The 26485-nt window shown below is 33.3% G+C and overlaps 2 protein-coding genes across 3 annotated transcripts in view; one reads left to right on the forward strand and one right to left on the reverse strand.

Moving 5' to 3' along the window:
• LOC114335659 (uncharacterized) overlaps window positions 1-5502 on the forward strand; it is a 253315-nt gene extending 247813 nt beyond the window's left edge. The window contains exon 5 of the mRNA XM_028285929.2: window positions 5342-5502. Coding sequence (XP_028141730.1) covers window positions 5342-5419 — 78 coding nt within the window. The 3' untranslated portion in view covers window positions 5420-5502. The remainder of the gene's footprint in view (window positions 1-5341) is intronic.
• Window positions 5503-12749: 7247 nt separating this feature from the next.
• The window catches only part of LOC114335657 (bifunctional 3'-5' exonuclease/ATP-dependent helicase WRN-like), a 104058-nt gene continuing 90322 nt past the window's right edge, over window positions 12750-26485 (reverse strand). For both annotated transcript variants that reach the window (XM_028285925.2, XM_028285924.2), the window contains exons 13-14: window positions 20446-20582; window positions 12750-13669 (exon numbers count right to left, since the gene is read on the reverse strand). In XM_028285925.2, coding sequence (XP_028141726.1) covers window positions 12987-13669; window positions 20446-20582 — 820 coding nt within the window. In that variant the 3' untranslated portion in view covers window positions 12750-12986. The remainder of the gene's footprint in view (window positions 13670-20445; window positions 20583-26485) is intronic.

Below are 26485 nucleotides of genomic sequence, written 5' to 3' on the forward strand. Positions count from 1 at the left end.
GAAGAAGACCTAACATATAATAAAGTATAGCTCGATTACTATTGGTCTTAAAGAAAATTTTAAAAAACGGTTTTGTTGATTTTTTCGATAGGTACATTTTTGTTAAGCAAAGTTGTTTTGATAAAGCAAAAACTTTTTGAGTTATTTGCAGAAAACTGATTAAAAACATTAATTTTTTTAATATAAAAAACATTAATTTTTTTAATATAAAACTAACACTTTCGATAGCGAATAAATAGAAAACTATTAATTTTATCAAAAAAATATATAGAACATTTTTTGCTTAGAATGAATTTTTTTACCTACTTTTGCGGTTAAAATATAATAAAAAATTTTCACCCCCGACATGGGGTGGCAGCCACCCCCATGGTAAAAGCGCCTTTTGGCATCATATAGATTTTGATTCTTGGACTATCCACTACTTATTCTCAAATTTTCAAGCAAATCGATCCATTCTGTAAAAATTGCGAGGTTTTGTCCTATTTTAAGCTTCATTACTTGGACTACATGGTTGGTATGGGCCTTTAACGAGAGCGACAAAGAGACATGTATTTATTAAACATTTAAAACGGGCTAGAAGATATAAGCCGGCAAAGCTAAAGGTCTATTCGTACAGGAATCAGAAACTATCACTGACTATCAGCAACTGCACGACGCATGCGTGTTTCAATATTAGCGCTCGCACAATTGAAACACGCATGCGTCGTGCAGTTGCTGATAGTCAGTGATTCCTGTACGAACAGACCTTAAGGTAGCGCCAACAACCCACTTCGTGTTGTAGGTAGGACTTTCTCAGCACAGCGTTGCCAAAGTAGATTTAAAAAAGAAAATAACAAAGTAGAAAAAATTTTAATATTTACCTTTTTGTAAACGAATATAATAAACAAATTATTTAAAAGAAACAACTTAAGTAAAAAAATATTGTTTTCATCCATTTTAAAAAAATGTGAAAACGTTGAAATATAATTCAACCTTTTTCACCCACTTTTTTTAAAATGGGTGAAAACAATATTTCTTTACTTCAGTTTTTTCTTTTAAATAATTTGTTTATTATATTCGTTTACAGAAAGTTAGATATTATAATTTTTTTCTACTTTGTTATTTTCTTTTTTAAATCTACTTTGGCAACGTTGTGCTGAGAAAGCCCTACCTACGACACGAAATGGGTTGTTGGCGCTACCTCGCTTTGCCGGCGTATATCTTCTAGACCGTTTTAAATGTATAATAAATACATGTCTCTTTGTCGCTCTCATTAAAGGCCCATACCAACCATGAAAAATTGCTCAATCGGTATATACTTACATGTGATGACTGCCCAAAAAATTACATCGGTCAAACTTGTAGAACGTTTAACAAACGCATAGCAGAACACAAATGGCTTTCAATAATATAAAAACATATTCTAGTTACGCACTTTACCTTCTAGATTATAATCATTCTTTTAATGACCAATTTCAAGTTATCCCTAATCAAAATAAAGGCCTTAAGCCTTAAGCTATTCTTATTAGAATCTGTGGAAATTAATAAATTAAAAATACAGACATAATTCTGTATGACCAACTTTAGAAAAAACAGCTCCCCGCTCCTCAAAGAATGCTAGAAATTGAAAGTAATGTAGGGGAGAACCTTAAAATTGAATATCTTGTAATTTTTTAAATTATAGAAAATTTTTTTATATTTAAAACCAGTTAGAAAAATATTAACTCTAAAGCTCTAACCGTTGATGGAATATTTACGTTAAAGACCCTTACATATAACGATCGCATTGAGCATCGCGGCGAGATGCGAGGCTTCACTATATTTCGACGCTTAGTCTATCGGGTTGGTGATCGCCCTCGACTTCTTCCTCCCTCCTGTATTCCCTTGACTACTAATATCTACATATTTTCGGCACGTGTTGTATGTGCAAATAATGTTAATATTTTAAAACATATGGAACTAAAGAGAAGTTGTGGATTGTTAATCTCCGCGAGAATCGATGTATTTGCTCTTCTGACTGTCCAAGGAATTCGAAGCATTCTATTCTAATATCTCCATGCATCGATTCTTTTCTAATCTGCTGTTCTGATGGTCCACATTTCAGAGTCATAGCTAACGCCCGGTTCCATAATCAACTTAAAGTGAACATTACTAAAGTTCACTTTAATGTGTATTACAATTCCATTGATAAAGGTACCAACTTTTTGTTCTGGCTAATTGGCTTAGTTCCAGCGCCATAAAACAAAACACACACACACACACACACACACACACACACACACACACACACACACACACACACACACACACACACACACACACACACACACACACACACACACACACACACACACACACACACACACACACACACACACACACACACACACACACACACACACACACACACACACACACACACACACACACACACACACACACACACACACACACACACACACACACACACACACACACACACACAAGGTACCAACTTAAAATTTAAAGTCCACTTTAACTATTATGAAATCGAGCGTAAATATGGGGAAAACCAGCGTTTGTACAAGATTTATCTTAGTGTCTCGTTATGTGTGTATTTTTCCTTAGTGAGACTGGATATAGCTATTAATAATAATAATAATAATAATAATAAAGACTTTTTATTCATTTGGTATGTAAAACAAATAAGCATATATAGTTACAGCACATTAAAGAATATAGAACAAAAGCAAAAAAGTTAAAACCTTCAGCAATGTTCTGAATTGATGTTCTGTTGTTTCACTCATTTTACATTACAATGTGAAAACCTTGAATTATCCATGTCTGTCTGCCAGTCCATAAACACAACTGTTCCGTTATTACAACAGATAGAAATGTAAAAAGGTACTGTTGTAAAGTTGCCGAAATAGCACAAGCGGTATATTATTCGACTCGTCTTAAAAGACGAGAGCAAATATATACTTTCGGTTGCCATATCACTTCCGGTTAAAAAGTTGTAACCGAAAGTGCCTCATTATAGTCGCAGAAAAAGTACATATTACGACGCGTATTCGAATTCAAATATTTAGTTCCAGTTTTGATGCAACTTCCGATTAGTGAACTACTTAGTTGAATCGTAAATATATCAATCGACGCAAAGTGCACGAAGAGTTCAAATATCGACTTCCGGTCATGCTGTGTCAAAATTTAGGACTTCCAAAGGCCAATTGCTTGTTGGTTTTATCGACAATCATTACTTTTATCTTATTTTTATTAATTCTTAGTCCATAGTTCCTCGCTTACTCTTTTTAGTTTGTCGAGTATCAATGTAAGCTGTTCGTCACTTTGAGCTGCCATAAACAATGTGTCATAGGCAAAACGAAGATTCGACACCTTGACTCCACCTACGGAAATGCCTCCTTCCCATTCATCTAGATCAAGTCTAATGTGTTGACTAAATAGGCTAAATAACCTTGGAGATAATATGCAGCCTTGTCTGGTGCCTCTTCTAATTTGGCATCGCGCAGTAGCGGATCCAGGTAGGGGCGATGGAGGCGATCGCCCCCCCCCCCCCCCCACTCAAACAAAGTAATTTAATTTTTTTAAAATCATATATAAAATTATACAAACATTCATTCATTTATTTTTATAGAAATTTAGCCAATCGGTCCCCCCTCTTAACGATACTGGATCCGCCACTGGCATCGCGAAGAATATATGTATATTTTCCAATCTCACGATTTCCTAATAATTTAAGTTATTTTAAAAGGAAAGTTATTCTTGTGATTTTTTTTAAATGCTTAAAACGTAAAATTTAAATAAACAATTAGAAATGCCTAAAAAAGCCAATGTTTTCGAGGCGCATTTTTCAATCGTTTAGACATCGAATTAAAACAAAATGAGATGAAAGCTTAATAGGGTAAGAACAGAACAAGTGGATCGCGGTGGAGGTGGATGTGGAGGTCGCGGTCGATATCCATGTAAAACAAACACATTGTAGTGAATGGAAGAGAACAGAGCAGGTAAGTCGCGGTGGAGGTATAGCGCGATGCCATCCAGGAGGTTTACATCGATGCTTTTGAAAATAAAATGAGTTTGTTTTACATGGATGTCTACTGGGCGGCCTACAAGGATGCTTCCCTGTGATTGGTCAGTTCGAAGCCAAGTTGTCATTACCTGCGCTATCTGAGTTGATACTTTTCATATAATCCCTTTTTTGTATTCAGTTTATTTTTGAATTTCTAAAGTAATTAAATTCAGTAAACTTTTGAAATATGAAGGAGGATCTGATTATTTACAGCTGACATTTCATCACGATCATCACTTGACTGAGACAACATCGCAAAAGCACAGTACTTTGTCATTCAAATTTCATTAAACTACTTCACTTGATAGTGGTTCTAGCTCGACTGACAGCGCAGGTGAGCTCCTTGCTATGTGCTGTCGACATCGACTGCGACTTAAGTAGTAGCATCCACCGCGACCTACACCTCCACTTCGACCCACTTGTTCTGTTTTTACCCTTAAGTCAAGTGGTTTAAAAATGCACAATGCCATTTTTATTTTATATGGCATTTCAGTTTAAAATATTTATAAACAAATTGATATACCGTTGCGTTTCGGGATATATCGAACATCTGAACTTTAACGTTCGAAACACATTGTTTAATTCTTACCCATAAGGTTAATCTTGTTTTAATCGAAAGAATATGGTGCCATAATAATAGATTAAAAAATTTACCCAAAATTTACCACGGGAACCTGCTTATTATAAACTAAAAGATATATTGGTTTTAAAGCAAAAATAAATTTTTTATTTGTTAAAATATCGTTATAAGTACCTAAGCATGTTCCCGTGATGAACTTAGGGAAAACTTTTTACTGTAATATTATTGTGGCATCATATTCTTTCGATTAAAACAAGATTCAGCTTGTGGATAAGATATAATCAATATGTTTATAACGTTTCAGATGTTCGTTAAGACTATATGTATATCTCGAAACGCAACGGTATATCAATTATTTGTTTATGGATTTTTTAACGGTTAAATTCCCGGTTTAAGCAATAGAAATTTGAGGTCCCGAAACGTTTCTATTAGCCACCAATGATCGGTTATTAGAATATCCCGGTTATAGAAATGATTTTGCTTGGCACGAAGGATATTTCAATAAACCGGTTCGACGGTATATATTTGGCAAAGTAATAAATATTAACTTGTAAAATCATTTGCATATTTTAATTCCTGGATTGCTTCATTTATTCAGCCATGGTAAATTAAAAATACCCTGAACTGTTCACTGTAATCTTAAAACGTCCAGCAAAAAAATTGACAGGTTTTCAGGTTATTTGTGAATTATTACATTTAATCATTTTCAATTTTAGTCACGACATATGGTCGAATGGAGAAGAATAGCAACAATTTTCTATGAAATGATTAAACAGGCTGGTGACTATTTATAAATTTTTAAAAGACAAAGAATAAGAAAATTAGAAGATTCATTTCATTTATTTAAAAGTATTTAAAATATAAGCTTACAATACCTTTCAGTGCATTTTTTTTGTTGGTTTTTGTAATGTAAATAAATTTAAATTTGTATATATTTCAAAACTACTAGCATATGTTACGTCACAATATATTCCTAGCACCAAGACAGGTTTTAAAAGAAGGTGGAAAACTTTATGACTATACAAGTCAGTAGTACTATATAAGTCAAGGAACATAAATAACCGTGCAAGTCACTGAGTTCTGTTATGTGCATGGTACTTTTGCGATATGTGGAACTAGGGCTAAGTAGAAATTCACTAACAAGAGTATTAATCTTTAAATTATTTGGTTAGTGTAACGAGAAAAGGATCATATAAAAGGCAAGCTTTATTAATTTAATATTAATAAATAATAATATATAATATTAATAAGCGTGTATGTTTGTCCGGGGTAGCAGGTGGATACTTATCTGCAATCCTGGTAGGTAACAGATTTACTGAAGGAATAGCAAACTTACCCACGCAAGCTCATGGAATTCCCTAGCGAAATAATCTCCAAACCCAAAGCAATTCCATCTCCACCTTTTCCCTCCCATCTAAACCGCTAACACTCACTAGGCAAGCGCGGCATTTAATAACTGAAAACTCCAAAAGTTATTTTCCATGAAAAACGAAACTATCTGAACGGCCCTCTGTGTCCGGTGATTGGAACATCCCACAATCAAAATAGAAGTTGGAACAGAGGGTGCTAAGAATCCCCGAAAAATATCAGTGCTACCACAAAGAGCGACAAATGCATATTACAATGGTTAGGTAAGGAAAAGGGTCAATACTCACAATCTTAGATTGCATTTATGGACTCACACTTGCAACTGTTTCATCATTTTCATCAAATGCATATTACTTCATACAATGTGGGAAATATTATATCGGACGAGAAGATGTTGAAACTGGAGGAAGAACTGAAAATAATAAAATGGGACATCATCAGCCTCAGCTAATAAGACAAAGAGGAAAATCCCAAATTGCTCTTAAATCAGGACATCTATTTCATTTTAGAGTAGAAGATACTTTAAATGGTGAATTAGGATATACAGTGATGGGCGCGCTAATAACCGGCAAAATAAAGGAAAAAATGGAAAACATAATACGTTGTGAAATAAATAGAGATGAAACTAGCAGATGAGTAAAATTATCGATAGGAACGTATAAATTTACATTGCATTACATAGTTTTCCACCTTTATACGTCTGTGACAGTTGTCATACTTCTGTCATCCCTCTGATACTTCTAAAGGTGGGAAACCATGTAATGTAAATTTATAAGTTCCTATCGATAATTTTACACCTCTACTAGTCCCATCTCTTTTTATTGCACAACGTATTTTGTTTTCCATCTTTTGCGTTATTTTGTCGGTTATTAGCGCGCTCATCACTATAGAAAACACACACAAAATATACAGTTGAGTTCAGGGTTCTTTACCCGTGCGTCATTAATACCTAGCGAGATAAAACACATACTTTGTATCTAGTATCATTGTCTTTCACGCATGAAACTAATGGTTGGGGAGCCCAAGCAGGGATTTTTGCAGTTACTCGAGCGCGTCAGAAAATCACATGGGGAGAAACCTTGTACTCTGTAAATGTACCCGTACCATATTGGATCTTAATACAGGGGAGTTCGTTAAGGGGGGTCCGAAAAAAAAAATCTATCCTTAGAAAAACTCGAAATCGTCAGATTAAGATAAGGTAAGTTAAGTACGTGCAGAACAGTGTATATTTCAAAAATCTAACTGTTTGAGCGGGGCGTAAGGAAATGGGTGAATCACAAAGTTTCACGAGAAAAAAGCGAATATTTCTTCAATATGTTTCAAAAATCTATCGAATGATACCAAACACGACCCCCACGGAGAGGGGTGGGGGGTAAATTTAAAATTTTATACAGGAATCCCGCGATATTTCGTGAAATGAACATCAGATCGAAAAACTGCAAAATACACGTATTCAATATTTTTGAAAAATCTATCGAATGACTCCAACCACGACCCCCATGAAGATGGGGTGTGGGGTTACTTTAAAATCTTAAATAACAGCCTAAATTTTTTATTGCAGATTTGAATTCCTTACGTAAAAATAAGTAACTTTTATTCGAGACATTTTTGCGAATTATGGATAGATGGCGCTATAATCGGAAAAACGATTGTTGGAAATGGAAAATTAAATTAAACAATTGAAAGTCCCCACTTAAATGGAAAACTTTACTTAACTTTTTTTGGTTTTAGGACCCAATCTTCACAACCCAATAGATCCCCATAACGCTCGAGTAACTGCAAATTTAGCATACTTTCTTCCCCTACTATAAAGACAAACCAGCTTCCGCTTGTTATTAAGTAAGACACATGCTAATTTTATAAACGCTCTGGACTCAGTACATCGAAAAGATATAAGTACAAAAAGGCGCTTCGGGACGTTTTCAGATTTTAAGCACAATTTGTGACGTTTCTTGTTTGTTTACTTAGATACTGGTGACTGTCAGTTTGTTGGATTTTTGCTGTTTTTTGTCGTGTTTTTGCATTTAGAAGTTATTTATATTACACAAACAGTTGTTTTCACAACTAATTTTATATTGGAGTTTGAAATTGTATGGTAAGTGTATTTTATTTTGCCATTAATTTACATACGAAGTTAACCTCATTCACAGTTAAGGAATGGTTTTGTTTAAGTCTCCGCAAAAATTAAATAAATAACAAATAGAAAATGTTTTGTTGTCACGTATTTGTTATAACAAATATTTAATATCACTAATGATATTAAAAGAATTTATTAAGCTACTTCAAATGTAGATGTAATTCTATTTATTTAATAACGTCAAATTTTATAATATAATCCGTGATCGGAGCAGTAGCCACTTTCTGTCACTTGCTGTTGCGTGAAATAGATTTCCGACTTATTTCGTATGCTTTAAATGATGACGCACGTGTAAAGAATCATGGACTCAACTGTAGTTAAAATTACAGCAGAGGCCCAAGAATCCTCAAACTAAATGCAAGATACAATAGAGTCCCGGTAATCCGAACTTCCGTAATCCGAAACAGAATTTAGCAATAGACTTGGGGAAGATAAATATGCAGTTACTCAAGAACTACCTTGTTCGGGAATCCTTATTTCTTTATTTTACATTGACTATCATTCTAATACACATAGTTTCAAAAGTTATGCATCACCCCTCGTATTCACGATGTTTACGCTTTTATAAATCCGTATCTTTATCACATATTTAATGAGCCTTTTTTATAAAAAATATATCTTTTTTGGTTTTTTATTCTATTTGAATACCCATTTAATTGACCTGGGCCCGGATTACGTACACTCGATACGCATCGTATCCGCCATGTTTTCCCATAAGGCGCTACAGTAAAACATGGCGGATACGATGCGTATCGAGTGTACGTAATCCGGGCCCAGGTTTTGCCAAGGTGTAAACATTTGAAAAATTTATTCTGGTGAAATTTTTGAAAACGTGATTACAAATGAATCGTACTTTAATTTCTGAGTTGGACCGTATAAGAATTATCGATTTAGTTGAAGAAGGCCATTCACAGCGGTTCGTGGAGGAAAGAGTGGGTGTTTCTCAGAGTGATGTCTCACGGATATGGAATAGGTTCCTGGAGACAAACTCGATACGGAATAGAGTAGGTCTGGTAGACCCCGAGTTACCAATGATCGACAGAATAGATATATCAGAATTTCCAACCGTAGAAATTCTTTTATGTCTGTACCAGCCCTCCAAAGAGAATTCAGGCATGCTACAGGAGTCAGAGTATCGTTGTCTACAATAAGAAGAAGAATTTTAGACTCAGGTTTGAGGAGACGCCGATTAATAAGAGTTCCTCAGCTACAACCTAGATATGTTTCGGACCGCCTCCAGTGGGCTCAAGAACACATACAGCTCCCCCAACAGTTTTGAAATTTTGTGCTTTTTTGAGACGAGACCAGAATCTGTTTAAATAGTGATAACCGGCGAATTCTTGTGTGGCGAGAGCCAATAAGAACTTCACAACTAGCCACACACAAATTCGCAGGTTATCACTATTTAAGCAGAATATGATCTCGTCTGAAAAAAGCACAAAATTCCAAAACGGTTGGGGGAGCTGTATGTGTTCTTGAGCCCACTGGAGGCGGTCCAAAACATGTCCAGATTGTAGCTTAAGAACTCTTATTGGTCGACGACTCCTCAAACCTGAGTCTAAAATTCTTCTTCTTATTGTAGCCAACGATACTCTGATTCCTGTAGCATGCCTGAATTGTCTTTGGAGGTCTGGTACAGAGATAGAAGAATTTCTACAGATGGAAATGCTAATATATCTATTCTGTCGATCATTGGTAACTCGGGGTCTACAGACCGAGCTCTATTCCGTATCGAGTTTGTCTCCAGGAACCTATTCCATATCCATGAGACATCACTCTGAGAAACACCCACTCTTTCCGCCACGAACCGCTGTGAATGGCCTTCTTCAACTAAATCGATAACTCTTATACGGTCCAACTCAGAAATTAAAGTACGATTCATTTTTAATCACGTTTTCAAAAATTTCACCAGAATAAATTTTTCAAATTTTTACACCTTGGCAAAACCAGGTCAATTAAATGGGTAATCAAATAAAATAAAAAACCAAAAATGGTATATTTTTTATAAAAAAGGCCCATTAAATATGTGATAAAGATACGGATTTATAAAAGCGTAAACATCTAATATTTATTTATTTCGGGTAGAATAAGTTTTGATAATTTAATAATTATATCGTTACTTCTGTCTGTCCCCTGTAAAATGATGCAGAATAACCTTGTGTGTTCTAATTTAAATAAATGGACAATGTCAATTTTATTAATCCACAAGTGCAAAATTCGCTTTGCGCATCGTATACAAATGGACATGCTCCGTTAAGTACCTTTAGGCCAAAAGAGGTACGACTCGACGACTTCGCTTAAAACCTTCAACGGTGAAAGTACTCCCGAATTCCGAACTTTCGTGATCTTTGACGGTACCGTCGACTTGGCACGTGCATCGGGAGTTCCATGGAAGAAGTCCATTAATCGTCACCCTTGGGGCTGCAAGCATAACCAAATCCTAAAGAATACCAATTTTGAGGTAAGCGATTTGCGCAAAACTTGTGGAACCGTATTATTTTTAAAATCAATTTTTTTCAACTTAGTTTTCATATTTTCTGCAGTTTTCATACATACCTATATGTCTAAAAATGACAATAAAATATTATTTCAAGTACTTAACTGTAGTAAATCTTTCAAATTTTACTTTTCTTTGAAAAAATCACTAAAATCTATTTGCCTTATTGAAGAATTCCTCTTCCTCGAAGATAAATTACGCCAGCATCTCAAAAACATGGTAATCTACTGGCGAGACGGTGGGATGTTGCCCTACGTAGCGAAACGCTATATGCAATATGGGTGGCGAACTTTATCAAAAGCCGTTTTATAACATGTAAAGTAAACATAAAGTCTTGTAATAAACTATTTTTAATGGGAAATAAGCCACAATTTTACCAAAAAAATGATTTTATTAACGTTTCGAAATTTAATTTCGTTAGAATAAGTGAACATCAGTCTTATATTAAAAATAGAGAATTTGATAGATCTCAAATATGTCAACACGCATGGGATAATGAACATAGAGTTCAGTGGAGAGATTCAAGTATAGTCCTGAAAGAATCAGATAGTAAAAAGAGAAAAATCAAGAAGCGGCTCTAAGTATGCTAAATGAAACCAATTGTGTCGCAAATTCCTCGGTAGAAAGCAGTAGGATGTGGTTACTCATACTGAAAGAGGAAGTCAATAGAAAGAAAATACCACGATTAGTAAGTCAATAACATATCGAGTTAGTACAAATTTTATATTTTAGTATTACTTACTTATTGCATATCTATATATTATTAATATTATTTATAATTTAAACATATTAAAGTCAGAATTTAGTATTAGTTTTTTGAAAGTAAATTAAATGTAAGGCCAAATACTTACGATGTCGGAATAGTATCACGAGGTTTTTTCCTGGTTTTTCCTTGTGATTTACTATGGAATCTCTAACGCGAGAATTTTACTGTCATCGTTGCATTTGGTTGTCTTTTTAAAGACAGATCACATGCTATGATTTTTTTGTGACAGATATTCTTGAGTTGGGATTGATTTCATGTAATCGAACGAACTATCTTTTAGTAAAGTTGTCCCAGGAACGCAACTCATAAATATTGGCGATATCATTTTAAAGTCTTCTACTTTAAAATGTATAATATACGTCTGAATTGCCAATATAAATGAGTCAGATTAAATAAATTATTAGAAGAATTTTTTTACTTAGCAACAACATTTTTGTTTGTTTTAGTAGTATTTTGTATTTTGACAACGAAACCCGATTTGGGCTTCGAAACGTTAATAAAATCATTTTTTTGGTAAAATTGTGGCTTATTTCCCATTAAAAATAGTTTATTATAAAAATACCACAAGGAAACAGCTTCAGAACAACATAAAGTCTTGATTAACGTTCAAACACGTTTTAGTACGTATATTGAGCATAAATAAAACTTCTTGTACCGAAATCGCTAAGAAAGCCAAATTGCGCAATATGTCTCTGAAAAAGGTTTATAAATTTTGACGACTAATTTTCTTCAGGCTGTATTGTCGGTATTGGGACCGTGCAAGTTCGGAAAAGCGACACCTATTTCTACGCTCTGAACTTTTATTCGCACTTTTAATTATATTGGCCAATCATATGGTCCTGGTTACTGGATAATTGTCAAGGCCATAGTCCAAAAAAAATAATAAGAAGAAAAAATAAGATTTAGGTTGTGTAATTCAAACATAAACAATTGTATGTAGTAAATAAAATTAGTTATTAAAATGCAGTATTGCAAGCAAAATACAATTAATTAAATTTACCTTTATATAATAATGGCATATCATATCAATATTGTGAAGCAATATATAATTTTTCTTCTTAACTGACAATAGGTATGAAATGTACGTCAATTTGACAATTTCAGTTGACAATATGAATTATTTAAGAAAGTTGCAATATTTCTCCGCTATTCGCGCACGATCGTTTTGCGTATCCCTTCCAAGTACTTGCACACCGCGAATACTATGGATACGGATCTGCGTTGAATAATTGTTGCTTCATCTGTAATTTATTTATTTCTCAATAAGAATTTCTTCGTTCAAGAATAACAAGTTATGATCAATAAACTATTAAATTATGGAAAAAGGTAATTTAATCCAATTTAAAAACACAAATGTAGGGATAAAAAATTTACTATAAATAAAAAAGAACATTAATAACAGACAATCATTATGACAAATATTACAAAATACAAAATTGGAGATTCAAAAATAACTGTACGCAAATAGTTCTTGCTTTTTTGCATTGATCCGTCTAAATATACAATATTAATATTTCAAAATATATGCGTGAAGTACCAACCTGTTTTTTAACAAATTTTAACGGATTTTTACACTAAAAATATTAACAGTCTTTAACCTACTCTCTTCTTCACCAACCATGGTGGTAAATTGGTAGAAGTATTGTTCTGTTCTGCAGAAATGGCTGTGCGCTTTTCCTGATTTGGTTGTTGAGGTACGTGTGTCTTGAGTGCGTCGTTCTGTTGTCGACTATCTGAATCAATACTGTTGTCAGCTTCTTCGAGTATTATTGTATCATCTGTGTCGCTGTTTGCATCTTTACATCTCGGGGGAGATTTTAGAAGCTCGGAACAATCATATTTGGATTTTTTTAGTATTGGTTCATCTTCATCATTTGATGATAAATCATCAAAATAACTGTTCTTTTTTTCTTTAAATTGTTTAAGTTTTCCTGTTTGACTTTGCTCTTCTTTTCCTTCATAAAACTTGCAAGCATTTAATAGTACATCATCAGAACAGTTCGAATTATGTGAACTGTCCTGACTAAGGCCATTTTTATCTACTTCTTCTAACCCTTCAAGAAGCGTATTAAGTTTTTCTGTTTGACTTTGTTCTTCTTTTTGTTTCTTAGCGGATACATACATGTCATAATATTCTGAATCATCGTCTTCTTCGTACAAGGCATTTTTTTGATTCAAGTGCTCCCGAATTTGTAGATACGTTGCCAATGCTTTTATTTGGCCGAAAGTAACACTATCTGGGCAAGCTAATTTGATCGGTGTTAAAACGGTTAAACCTAGAAAATAAATAAAATGATATATAAACAGAACAAAATGAAAGTCCTAACATTAATAGGGCGCTCACTGAAGGTTTTTCGATTTTCTTGAAAATTGGTGAGTGGTTAGAGGATACCTCAGGGTTATTAAGGATCATAAAATTTTTAATTTTTCTTGAAAAATGCATGTTTTCAAACGGTTTTTCATAAATAACTCAAAAACTATGTTTTAAAAAAGTTATCATTACCAAAATTGAAGATAATAAAAAACCGAATAAATTCCTTACTTGAAAAACTATTTATCATTATTTCAAAGTGAGTTACAGGTAATTCAATGGATATTTTTTGACGAGTACTCAAATATAGGTATTCAAGCTTAAATAACGGAAAAACGAAGCATTTTATAAAATATACTTACTTAACACTTGTCAAAGTATTCAGGAACATCTATCAAATAAGCTTCAGAAGAAGTTAAAAGTATCAAAATTAAGCAAGTTATGATGAAAATAAGAGGACCCTTTCGAATTTTATAGGAAAAAGTGAAAAATAAAACACACGCCCTTTCCAAAAAAATTAAAATGTATAGTAATCCGTTTAATACTTTCTAATATTAACATTTTTTGGGAAAATTTTTGTAGCATAAATTTTAATTTTAATGCTATCAACTTCTTCAGGAGTATTTTGATAGATATTTTTGAATACGTCGACAAGTGTTTAGTAAGGATAAGTTGAAAAATGCACCATTGCACAAATGTAATTTTGGTAATAATAACTTTTTTGTAAAAACTTATTGTTTTTGAGTTATTTATGAAAATCCGCTTTAAAACATTAATTTTCTCACGAAAAATGAAAATCTTTGACCTTTAACAACTCAAAAATTATGGATTTATTTTAATAACTTTTTTTTTATTTAGCTAATGCCTCGACAACTAATGGCCATTGGCATGGTAGGTACGGTTAATTTTTGAAGTTAGGTACCTAGTGTCATGTGTAGTGTGTGTGTTGAGTAAGTGTCTTGTTACTTTGCAAAGTCTAAGTCATTGTCTTTGCAAAGAGACGCTAATTGTATCCGAACGTCTGCGGTCCCTCCGGTGAGTACCGATCATACAAGGACAGAAACTATTTCCGTATTTAATTAATTTATAATAAACGAAAAATTTCTGACCCTGGTGAGGTTCGAACTCACGACCACTCGGACCTTTCGATCTAAAGGTAGGCGCTCTTAGCACTGAGCCACAGAGGGGGTATTTTAATAACTTTAGATAACATATTATGCTCAGAATTTGTCCTTCTATCGATTTATGGGGTTATTTTTAATAAAATAATTTTCATATCCACCCTCAGGGTAAAAGCACAAGTTATCACCGTGTCAATTTTCTTCCTTGAGGTATCCTCTAACCATTCAACAATTTTCCTGAAAATGGATGGAGGTAATAATAGATAATAAATAATTTATTTATTATTTACATATAAAAAAATGTGTTTTTACAGCGACATTTTAAGTATACAGTGTGGAAAAGAGCAAAAAAGTTCGTTATCTCAATAAATTAAACTTTGTTCTAACGTTTTTCAACGTTGTGCTGCGATCGACTGACGTAAGAAAATGACAGAATTGGCTTGAGTGGCATATAGGTTCTAGACATTGAATTAATAGCATTTTCTGCAATCCTTCTCTGTCTTTTGCTATTAACACAACATCATAGGCAAATCTCAGATGGTTCAGGATTTCGCCTTCTATTATCACTCATTGATTTGCCTATTCTACAGTACGAAACATATCTTCTAGAGCTAACGTAAATAACTTGAGTGAGATAGAATCTCCTTGTCTAATCACTCTCTGAAATTTTATTTTTCTGTTTTTACTTTCGATGTTCCATTGTCATAATATGTACTTAATGATTTTTGTCTTGAGTGAAATATATTTAATCTTTCCTATCAGCCTCTCTTGGCTAACTCTTGTTTCTTCCGACCCCGACTGGCGATTAGGTTTCCGATGGCTTCGGGCGGATGAGTTGGTAAGTGGCGCCCTTTTGTCCTGGGGTTGTAAAATCCGCCCCGAAGGCGGATGAACCAAATATTTGGTCAACGGTATAGGGATGGGGAAGCACAAGTAGGCAAACACCCCATTAATGATCCAGAACGATACACCCCAGTCAATCAATCGTGGTAATGCTCAACACTAAAATAAATTCCGGAGTCCTCTGATCGGGTCTCCGGGGAGGACAGTCGTGAGTTCACCACAAGATAATAAATTGAAGTGCAGAAAGAATATCAAGATCTGTACATGGCATGTCAAAACCTTATATAAAGCAGGAAAAATCCACAATACACGACAGGGGATGAAGAGAATGCATATTGAAATCATGGGAATAGCAGAAATGAGACGGCCAGATTCTGGAGAAATACAAGTAGAAAATCACAAGGTATACTACTCGGGAAAAAGTGATGGATCACATGAATATGGAGTCGGATTTATCGTATCACCCAAAGTTGCCAAATGCGTTACAAACTTTACGCCAATATCAGAGAGAGGGATGTTACTACAAGTACAAGCCAACCCCGTCAATATAAATATCATCGAAGTCTACGCTCCCACTGCAGACAAAGAAGACCAAAGAGATAACACCTTTGAATTAGAAGAAGAGGTAAATGATGGACAAAGAATATTACAGCAGGAAGTTTATTCTGCAATAACACAGCTAAAGGATGGCAATAATCTCAGAGATATTCAACAACATATACAACTCTGGAGAAATATCAACAGAATGGCTGAAGTCTGAGTTTATTGTATTTCCAAAAAAACCAGGAACCAAAAAATGCGAAGAATACCGGACGATAAGCCTGATTAGTCATCTCCTAAAACTGTTCCTAGAGGTAATCCATACGAGAATTTACAAGCTATGTGAAAGTCAAGTTTCGCCCAACCAGTTCGGGTTCATAAATGCTGTTGGTACGAGAGAGGCTTTGTTTTCAATACAAGTCTTATTCCAGAGATGCAGAGACGTCAATTGCGACGTATACGCATGTCTGGTTGATTACGAGAAAGCGTTTAATCGAGTACAGCACGCCAAGATGATGCAAATACTAAAAGAAGCCGGAATTAACAACCAAGCTCTGAAAATAATTAGAAACCTTTATGGAATCAGACTTCAAACCTGAGCTGACGGTGAATACACCGAATATGTGAAAATCATGCGTGAAGTGAGGCAAGGCTGCATTTTGTCCCCCCTAATTTTCAATCTTTACTCTGAAAGAATATTCATCGAAGCTTTGCACGAAACTGAAAAAGGTATTCTACTAAAAGGGTTACCGACTAAATATCATCATGTATGTAGATGACACCATAGTATTTGCGGACAACCTAGAAGACCTACAAGTCCTCATGAACAAAATCACGTATTACAGTCAACAATATGGACTCAATATAAACGTAAAGAAGAAAAAGCTTATGATCATTAACAAGAAAAAGATAACAGAAGATCAACTCTACATCAACCAAACCCCTGTAGAAAGAGTGAGGCACTACAACTACCTCGGCACCATAATAAATGACGAATGGAGCAACAACCAAGAGATACGAGCGCGCATCGGAAAAGCTAGATCAACCTTCAACAGTATGGGGGCCTTTTTCAAGAGTCACAACCTTTCTCTTGGTATAAAAGTAAGAATGCTGAGATGCTACGTCTTCTCTGTCCTTGTTTATGGTGTTGAATCACGGACCTTGAACGAAGATATGTGCCGAAAATAGGAAGCATTTGAGATGTGGCTATATCGGAGAATTCTTAAAATCCCATGGACTGATCGGGTCACAAATGAGAAGGTCCTTAGAAGAATGGGGAAGAACCGAGAGTTACTAACCAGGTTACCGGTATAACCGGAAGCAGCAAATAGATAAAAATATATTTTTTTAAACAGATCACTCTTCAAAACCCTTTAATTCAAATTTTCAGGATTCAGTTATGAATCATATGGTTCATACCTTTATTTTTCGAGATATTTCTAATGTGCTCTTTTATCTGCCTCACCCTGTATATATTCTTATACAGGGTGTCCCAAAAGTAGCGAAACTGTCGAATATTTCGCGAAATGAACATCGGATCGAAAATCTAAAAAATACGTGTTCAATAATTTTTAAAATTCTATCGAATGACACCAAACACGACCCCCACTCCACCTCCTAGAAGTGGGGTGGGAGGCAACTTTAAAATCTTACATGGAAATCCCCAGTAATTATTGCAGATTTGGATTCCTTACGTAAAAGTAAGCAACTTTAATTCGAAAGATTTTTTCGAATTGTGGATAGATGGCCCTATAATCGGAAAAAACGATTTATCGTGATACGAGAGGTAAATTATAGAAACGGTCTAATATCTCGAGAAATACACTTCCAAATGAAAAACCAAAAAATACGTGTTTAATATTTTTTAAAAACCCATCGAATATTAACAATCATTATCCTCCACCCCACCCCCTGCAGGTGACCTGGGGGTAACTTTAAAATTTGGATTCCTTATTAAAAAATACATAATATGTATTCAAAACATTTTTTCATTCATTAATACCTGGCGGGATAAAACATATATTTTTTTAAAATAAAATAAAAATTCCATTTTTATTCAGTTGCAGTGCGAAGGCAAAACAATCTTATCTTTCAATTAGAATACGGAGCGCAGTCCAGCCCTCTGAATCGACGATTTTCGACTCCTGTTGGAGTCTCATCGGAGAGAACGTAGGCCTGCTACTCCATACTCCAATTGACCAACACTGAGAGTTTATCCCCCACACCGCAACTGAAGTGAATGGACTAGGTGACTAGCGTCATCTGGCAATTGAAAGATGGAAGTAGTTTTCAATCCTAATAGCAATATTAATAATAATTAAAAATACTAAAATATTACTAAAAGATTTTTAAATTGAAAACTTATTGGTCCATTTCCTTGTTAACACCTCCATGGCTTCTAAAATTTGCAAGCCAGATGGATGCTGAAGCGAAGAAGACAAGAGGGAATTCAAAAACTTACAATTCAATTTAATTTAATTTTTATATTGGTCGTTACTTCTTTGAGTAACTAGGTCCATTTTCTGTTGGAATTTACCAGCTGAACAGACGGGGTCGTGAATTGTAAGTTTTTGAATTCCCTCTTGTCTTCTTCGCTTCAGCATCCATCTGGCTTGCAAATTTTAGAAGCCATGAAGGTGTTACCAAGGAAATGGACCAATAAGTTTTCAATTTAAAAATATTTTAGTAATATTTTAATATTTTTAATTATTATTAATATTGCTATTAGGATTGAAAACTACTTCATCTTACATATTTTTTATCTAGCATCATTCTCTTCCACGCATGAAACTAATGATAAACCAGCTGCCGCCTGTTATAGGGCTTTTCATTCACAGTCATTTGTTTCGAGCTTCTGTCAAATGTCACATAATATTAATATATCTACGTCGTACGTTATTGGTATTATCAATGATACAAACCGAAGACGTATGACGTAGATATATTAATAGTATGTGACACATGACAGAAGCTCGAAACAAATGACAATCGATGAAAAGCCCTATTAAGTAAAAACACATGTTATTTTTATGAACGATCTAGATTCAGTGCATTGAAAAGAGATAGGTACAAAGAAAGACGATAGGGGGTGTTTTCACATATTTTAAGTACAATTTCTGACGTTTTGGTTTGTTTACTTTTGTGGCTGTCAGTTTGTTGAATTTTTTGATGTTATTTTGTCGATTTTTTGCATTTTGAAGTTTTTTATAGTATACACAGTTGTTTCCACAACTAATTTTATATTGGAGTTAGAAATTTTATGATAAGTTAATGTTATTTTACGATAAATTTTGACAACGTACAAATAACCTCATTGTTGACACAGTTAAGGAATGCTTGTGTTTAATGTTCCGCCAAAGTAAATAAAATAACAAAAAGAAAATATGTTTTATCGATTTTTTTTATAAATTGTTTATTTATTTATTAATCAATGATATTAAAAGAATTTATTAAGCTACCTCAAATGTAGCTGTAATTATACATCAAAATTTTAAAGCAAAACTTAAATTTGACATTCTATTTATTTTGATAACGTCAAATTTTATACTATAACCCGTGATCGGAATAATACCCACTTTCTGTCACTTACTGTTCCGTTTAGTAAATTTTCGACTTATTTCATATGCTTTAAATGATGACGCACGGGTAAAGACTCGTGGACTCAACTGTATTCTTTGATGAGGAATCCAAAACTGCAATAAAAACGGAGAGTTTCGATTTAAGATTTTAGAGTTACCTCTCACTCCCGGCTTCAGGGTGTGGAGTGGGGGGTGGTGTTAGGTATAATTCGATAAGTGTTTGAAACATATTAAACACGTGTATTTTGGTTTTTCATTTGGAACTGTATTTCTCGAGATATTAGACCTTTTCTATAATTTACCTATGGTATCACGATAAATCGTTTTTACCGTTTATAGCGCCGTCTATCTACAGTTCGAAAAATCTCTCGAATAAAAGTTGCTTACTTTTACATAAGGAATCCAAATCTGCAATAAAAAGTGGGGGGTTTCCATTTAAGATTTTAAAGTTACCCCCCAGCCCACCTCCAAGGTGCGGAGTGGGGTGTCGCGTTTGGCGTCATGCGATAGATTTTTGAAAATTATCGAACACGTATTTTTCAGTTTCCCGATCCGATGTTCTTTTCACGAAATATTCGACCGTTCCGGGACACCCTATATATATTATTTTAATTCACTTCAGCCTAGCAACAATTTAAAGAAATTTAATTCAATCTTACCAACATTTGCTTCAAGGATTCCCTTAATTATGGTGTTGGCTAAGTTTCTATCTACGCCAAATATCGACAACTTCACCGGAAGGCCAGCCTTCATCGCAGTTGTTAGATGTGTTTCTATCGTAGATATGGCAAATTTTCTAAAATATTCAATACATAAAATCTTTAGATACTATGTTTTTATAATCTACTATTTAATAGTTGCGGTAATACTAGTACCCCAATTTTTGAATTAGTAAGAATTCCCATCTCTAGTTGAGTCCAGAGTTCTTTACCCACGCATCATTAATACCTGCCGAGATAAAACACATACTTTTTATCTAGCATCATTGTCTTCCACGCATAAAACTAAAGACAAACCAGATACCGCCTGTTACTAAGTAAAGACACATGTTATTTTTATAAACGCTTTAGAGTCAGTACATCGAAAAGAGATGTACGTAAGGTATGTAAGGTACAAAAAAGACGCTTGGGACCGTTTTCAGATTTTAAGTACAATTTGTGACGTTTCTGGTTTGTTTACTTGTCACTACCAGTTTGTTGGATTTTTTGCTGTTTTTTTGTCCTGCTTTTGCATTTAGAAGCTATTTATAAAAGCAACATTTGTTTTCACAACTAATTTTATACTGGAGTTTCAAATTGTATGGTGTATTTTATTTTGCCATTAATTTACATAAAAAGTTAACCTCATTTACAGTTGTTAAGGAATGGTTTTGTTTAAATTTCCGTAAAAGTGAAATAAATAACAAAAAGAAAATATTTTATTTTCAAATATTTATATTATATATTATTTATATTTTTTATTATTTCAAATGTAGCTGTAATTCTGCACCAAAATTTTAAATTATATATATTTTATGACGTCAAATTTTATAATAAAATCCGTAATCGGAGTAGTAGCCACTTTCTGTCATTTGCTGTTGCGTGGAATATGTATCCGACTTATTTCGTATGCTTTAAATGGTGACGCACGGGTAAAGAATCATGGACTCAAGTGTATAATAGTGCATACATTATGAATAAACATAATAAATAATGTAAGATATGTCTTGAGCTAAATAATACTAGACTTAATACTTTATTAAGAACTAACGCTTAACCATTCTTATGCTTCAGTGGCTAACATCCTGGTGACGGCTACGCAGACTGGTTATTGCTATTGTTATTACCATTCAGCACTTCAACTAACTTATTGAAATTCGGTATCTTTCAGTAATTATTATACAGAGTGTTTCATTGGGAAACGGAAATACTTGAATGGTGAATAGGATTCTAGGTCAATTGCTCGAAATCAACTTCTCGAAAATAAATTGCTCGACATGAAAATTTATTGAAATACAAATTGCTCCAATAAAAAGAAAATTATATATCCAAATATTTATTCACAATAAAGGAAAATATATACCTAAAGATACATAAGAAAAAGAAAATATGTAATATTCCACGTATACAGTACTTAAATTGTTCAGCTGGACATAGGGAACATACATTGTATATATTTAGATGCATAAATACGTACATTGTATTATATTGAGATAGTTGTGGCAACTGAGCTCTCTCGATGACAATATGGTTGTTAGCATTAAGGGGCATTAACCTCAAAATGGACAACTCATTTCGACTGCCACAAATAAACGTCAAAATATGACAATATAGTAGATAAATAATTTTTGCCTAAGGGAATGGGAAAACTGTTTAATTTTGAAATTAGTTTTTAAATAAAAATATTTTAAAAATTAAAGTAAAATTATTAACTCATTAATCATAAACTTTGTTTTTGATTTATTTATGGAGAGCCTTGCTTCAAAACTCACTCATTGCATTATATTCGTTCTAACAGCTCTATTGCACCAGAAACTCGTACTCGAACCGAAGCTTCAACTAACGCAGGTTAGCGCAGTTGCCACAATTCTCTCAATGTATATTCCCTATGTCCAGCCGAACGATTTACGTACTGTATAATCCCATATATTAATTTGGTTCATAATTCTTTATTCAACGCAATACCCATTTGAGGTTGTTCGCCACTTATGTACTATTCAATTTTTAGTTCATTTAAAGTTTGTTCTCGATTTAAGGAGGAAGAAATTTTCAAATGCTTGGATGGTCAACAATTATTTTTGCATTTGGAATCCGCGATGCCAATCTTTGATAAAATTATAGGTAATGATTTTATTAATCCTTCCCTAATACCTGGAAATTATCATAATTCCTAATGATGATAATGAGACTAGATCTTCTTCTTCTTCTAATATTAATGATTTTGATCCTTCCCTAAAGCCTGGAAATTATGATAATGACTAATTATGATAATGAGACTAAATCAAAACCGTTATTTTTCTTATTATATTTATAAAGTTCAAAGATATTTTAGATTTGTAATAAATATTTATTCAGCATGTTATATTAATATACGATTATATACGTGGAAAATTACATAGTGAAAAAATTACAAATGGAAAATTACAAATGTGTTATTAATATACGATTATATACGTGTAAAATTACATAGTTTGTCCTATTTAAAATATCCTTATGTCTATATTTTGTATTATTGTGAATTAATATTCAGATACTTATATAAATTTCTTTTTTATTCGAGCAATTTGTATTTCGAGCAATTTTCATGTCGAGCAATTCATTTTCGAGTAGTTGATTTCGAGCAATTGCGTTCGAGCAATTCACCTGTTACCGGTAAATAAAGGTCACTGAGGCGGTTCTAGATATACTACATTTATTGCCTCGCCGATTTTTATAACCGAGTTACAGGGTGTTTTATAGATTTTGCCCATTTCTTTCTGGACCCATAACTTCAGAACCACCCTGTATATTCTTTTGGGATTTCGTAAACATATGTCTCATTTAGAACCCAAACCACCCAACTACTAATGACAAGGAAAATTCAGGTCCGGACTAATAAAAATTATAAATTCATTGTGACCTCGAAACAACACCCTGTAAGTATATTGAAATTTTCAAAATATGTTTGCATATTTGAAAAGAGCACAAAAAACTAATTTTAACGGTTCGCTTCAAATTTTGGGCAGACAATTTTAATGGCTTTAATGTTGAAATTATATTGGAATTTTTAAGAAAGAGATTAAAAGGCAGGTATTATTAACTTTTAATAAAAAATTATAAAAATTAATGAACAAATACTCATTTTAAAAATAATCAATACTTATTTACTGTATTGGAACGACCCATTTAGTAATTACAAGAAAAATCCAGGTCTGGATTAACAAAAAACATAAAGTAATTGTGACCTTGACACAACACCTTGTATACTGAAATTTTCAAAATCGGTTTGCTTATTTGAAAAAAGCACAAAAAACTGAGTTTATAGGCTCGTTTAATTTTTCGCTTAGTAATTCTAAAGAATTTAATTTTAATATTAAATATATTACAATTTTTAAGAACGCTGAAATTAAAAAGCAGGTTTTTAAAGCGCTTTCAATAATAAATTATTAAAGTTAATGAATTAATACTCATTTTAAAATTAAATAAAAATCAAATGAAAGCCCAGGTTCGAATTAACAAAAAAATATAAAGTAATAGTAACCTTGAAACAACACCCTGTATATTGAAATTTTCAATATTCGTATGAACATTTGAAAAGAGCAAAAAAACTAAGTTTAATGACTCGCTTCAATTTTTTGCCCAGACAATTTTTTAATGACATAACTTTTGAAATTTCATCGAAATTTTTGTTATAGTTCTTAAGAGTGTTGAACGGTTCTTAAAAATTTCAAGATAATTTCAAAATTAAAGGCTTTAAATTGTCTGCGCAAAAAATGGAAGCGAACCGTTATACTTAGTTTTTTGTGCTTTTGTCAAATATGCATACGGATTTTGAGAATTTCAATATACAGGGTGTTGTTTCAAGGTCACAATTACTTTATATTTTTTATTAATCCGGACCTTAATTTTTTTGTGATTTGTAGTAAATAAGTATTGAATATTTTTAAAATTGGTGTTTAGTCATACGTTTTAATAATTTATTATTAAAAGTTACTAATACCGACCTTCTTTTTAATCTCAGAATTCTAAAAATTTCAATATATTTAATTTCAAAATTAAAGTCATTAAATTTTCTGCGCAAAAATCTAAAACGAACCTATAAAGTCAGTTTTTTGTGCTCTTTTGAAATGTGCAAACGAATTTTGAAAATGTCAATACACAGGGTGTTTTTTCAAGGTCACAATTACTTAAGGTTTTTAAAGTTATACTTAATTAGGCGAGATAGGGAGTGAACGTAAATGTGCGCGACTTTATCAAAAATGTAGGTCCTGGGCGCGGATGCGTTATACATTTGCTCTGATTGGGTGTTCAAATAACACGTCAAAAATTATCCAATATGGCGGCTATGGGTAAAAAATGTGTTTTAGTTTTATCGCCGACCGTCACTAAAGTAATTCATCACTGTACTCTTTTGCCCTCATCTGCGGCAGTAAACTAACACTTTATTGTACCGAAAGAAGAATTTTACTTTACCTGCCGCGATTATTAATCAAATTAACCGAGATTGAATGTATGTGGTCGATGGCAGTAATCGATTATTTATTTGAACTTTGCTGAACTTAAAATTTATTTACTTTAATTATTAAAAATAGTGTAAAAAATTTACGTTATTATTAATTAAAATTATGTCAAAAAGCGAAATTCCGTAGTATTTTGTAATTATATTCATATAAAATAAATCAAAACTTTACCGATTTAGTAATGATTCATAATTCATAAACAATGACGTAACTATTAACGTTATTTTTAATTTTTGGAATTATTTTAAGTATTAAAGTTAGTTTAATATTTAGATAAAAATGCAATTAAACTGTTTAAAATATATTTATTTCGTTGAAATCATAATAATAGAAGTATAACTTCTTACGTGCGTACAAAGTACACACACTCTTTTTTGTGAATCCGGACCTGGATTTTTCTTGTGATTAGTAAATGAGTCGTTCTAATCTAGTAAATAAGTATTGAGTAGTTTTAAAATGAATATTTATTCATTAATTTTAATAATGTATTATTAAAAATAATAATACCTGCTTTTTAATCTCAGAGGTCTTAAAAAGTTCCATATACGTCATTTCAAAATTAAAGTCATGATAGTCTGGCCGAAAAATTGAAGCGAACCGCTAGACTTAGTTTTTTGTGCTCTTTTCAAATATGCAAACGGGTTTTGAAAATTTCAATATGCAGGGTGTTGTTTCAAGGTCGCAATGAATTTATAATTTATTTTAGACCGGACCTGTATCTTTCTTGTGATTAGTAGTTGGATGGTCTTGGTTCTAAATGAGACATATGTGTACCACATATTAAAAACTATACAGGGTGGTTCTAAAGTTACGGGCCCAGAAAGAAGTATATCTAGAAAGAAGAATGTAGTATTATATCTGGAACCGACTCAATGACCTCTATTCACCATTCAACTATTTCCGTTTCCCAATGAAACGCCCTATATAATCGATCTGATTTCTTATGATCTTCTCTTTAGTATCTGCGAGTGACTTTCAAGTATATAAACAACGCTTGGGTAGTTTGAAGAATGTATTTGTCATACATAAATGTTGTGTGTAGAAACTTCTTTATTTACAATAAATGCTACGCCATTCCGGTGGTTACTGCCTTCTTCTCCGGAATAGAATACGTCGCGATCATCTATGCTACATTTACCAGTTCCCGGTCAGCGCATCTCGCTTATCCAAGAACTGGTATATTGAGCCTTATCATCTCTCGTATGGTGTTCTTGTCTTCTCCTGCCGGATCTTGATGTCCGAGGACCATGATCAGTATACCTTTTCTTACGTCACTGTCACTATGAATTGATTAGGGAATAATGACGAGGTGGTTTCTCGTTGCCTTCCCCATCGCAGTACCACAACCATTTAAACTGCTCCAGTCATGCTTGTGGTAGTCCAGTTTCAAGCTGATCAGGATCATTTCCTCTGCGGCTTGAGATGCTACTGACGATTGCTACTGCCCTTCATCAGGGGTAGAAAAAGGTGGTACATAATTAGATTTGGAAAAGCTCAATAAG

The sequence above is a fragment of the Diabrotica virgifera genome, chromosome 2 (genome assembly GCF_917563875.1).
Source record: "Diabrotica virgifera virgifera chromosome 2, PGI_DIABVI_V3a".
Lineage (NCBI taxonomy): Eukaryota > Metazoa > Arthropoda > Insecta > Coleoptera > Chrysomelidae > Diabrotica > Diabrotica virgifera.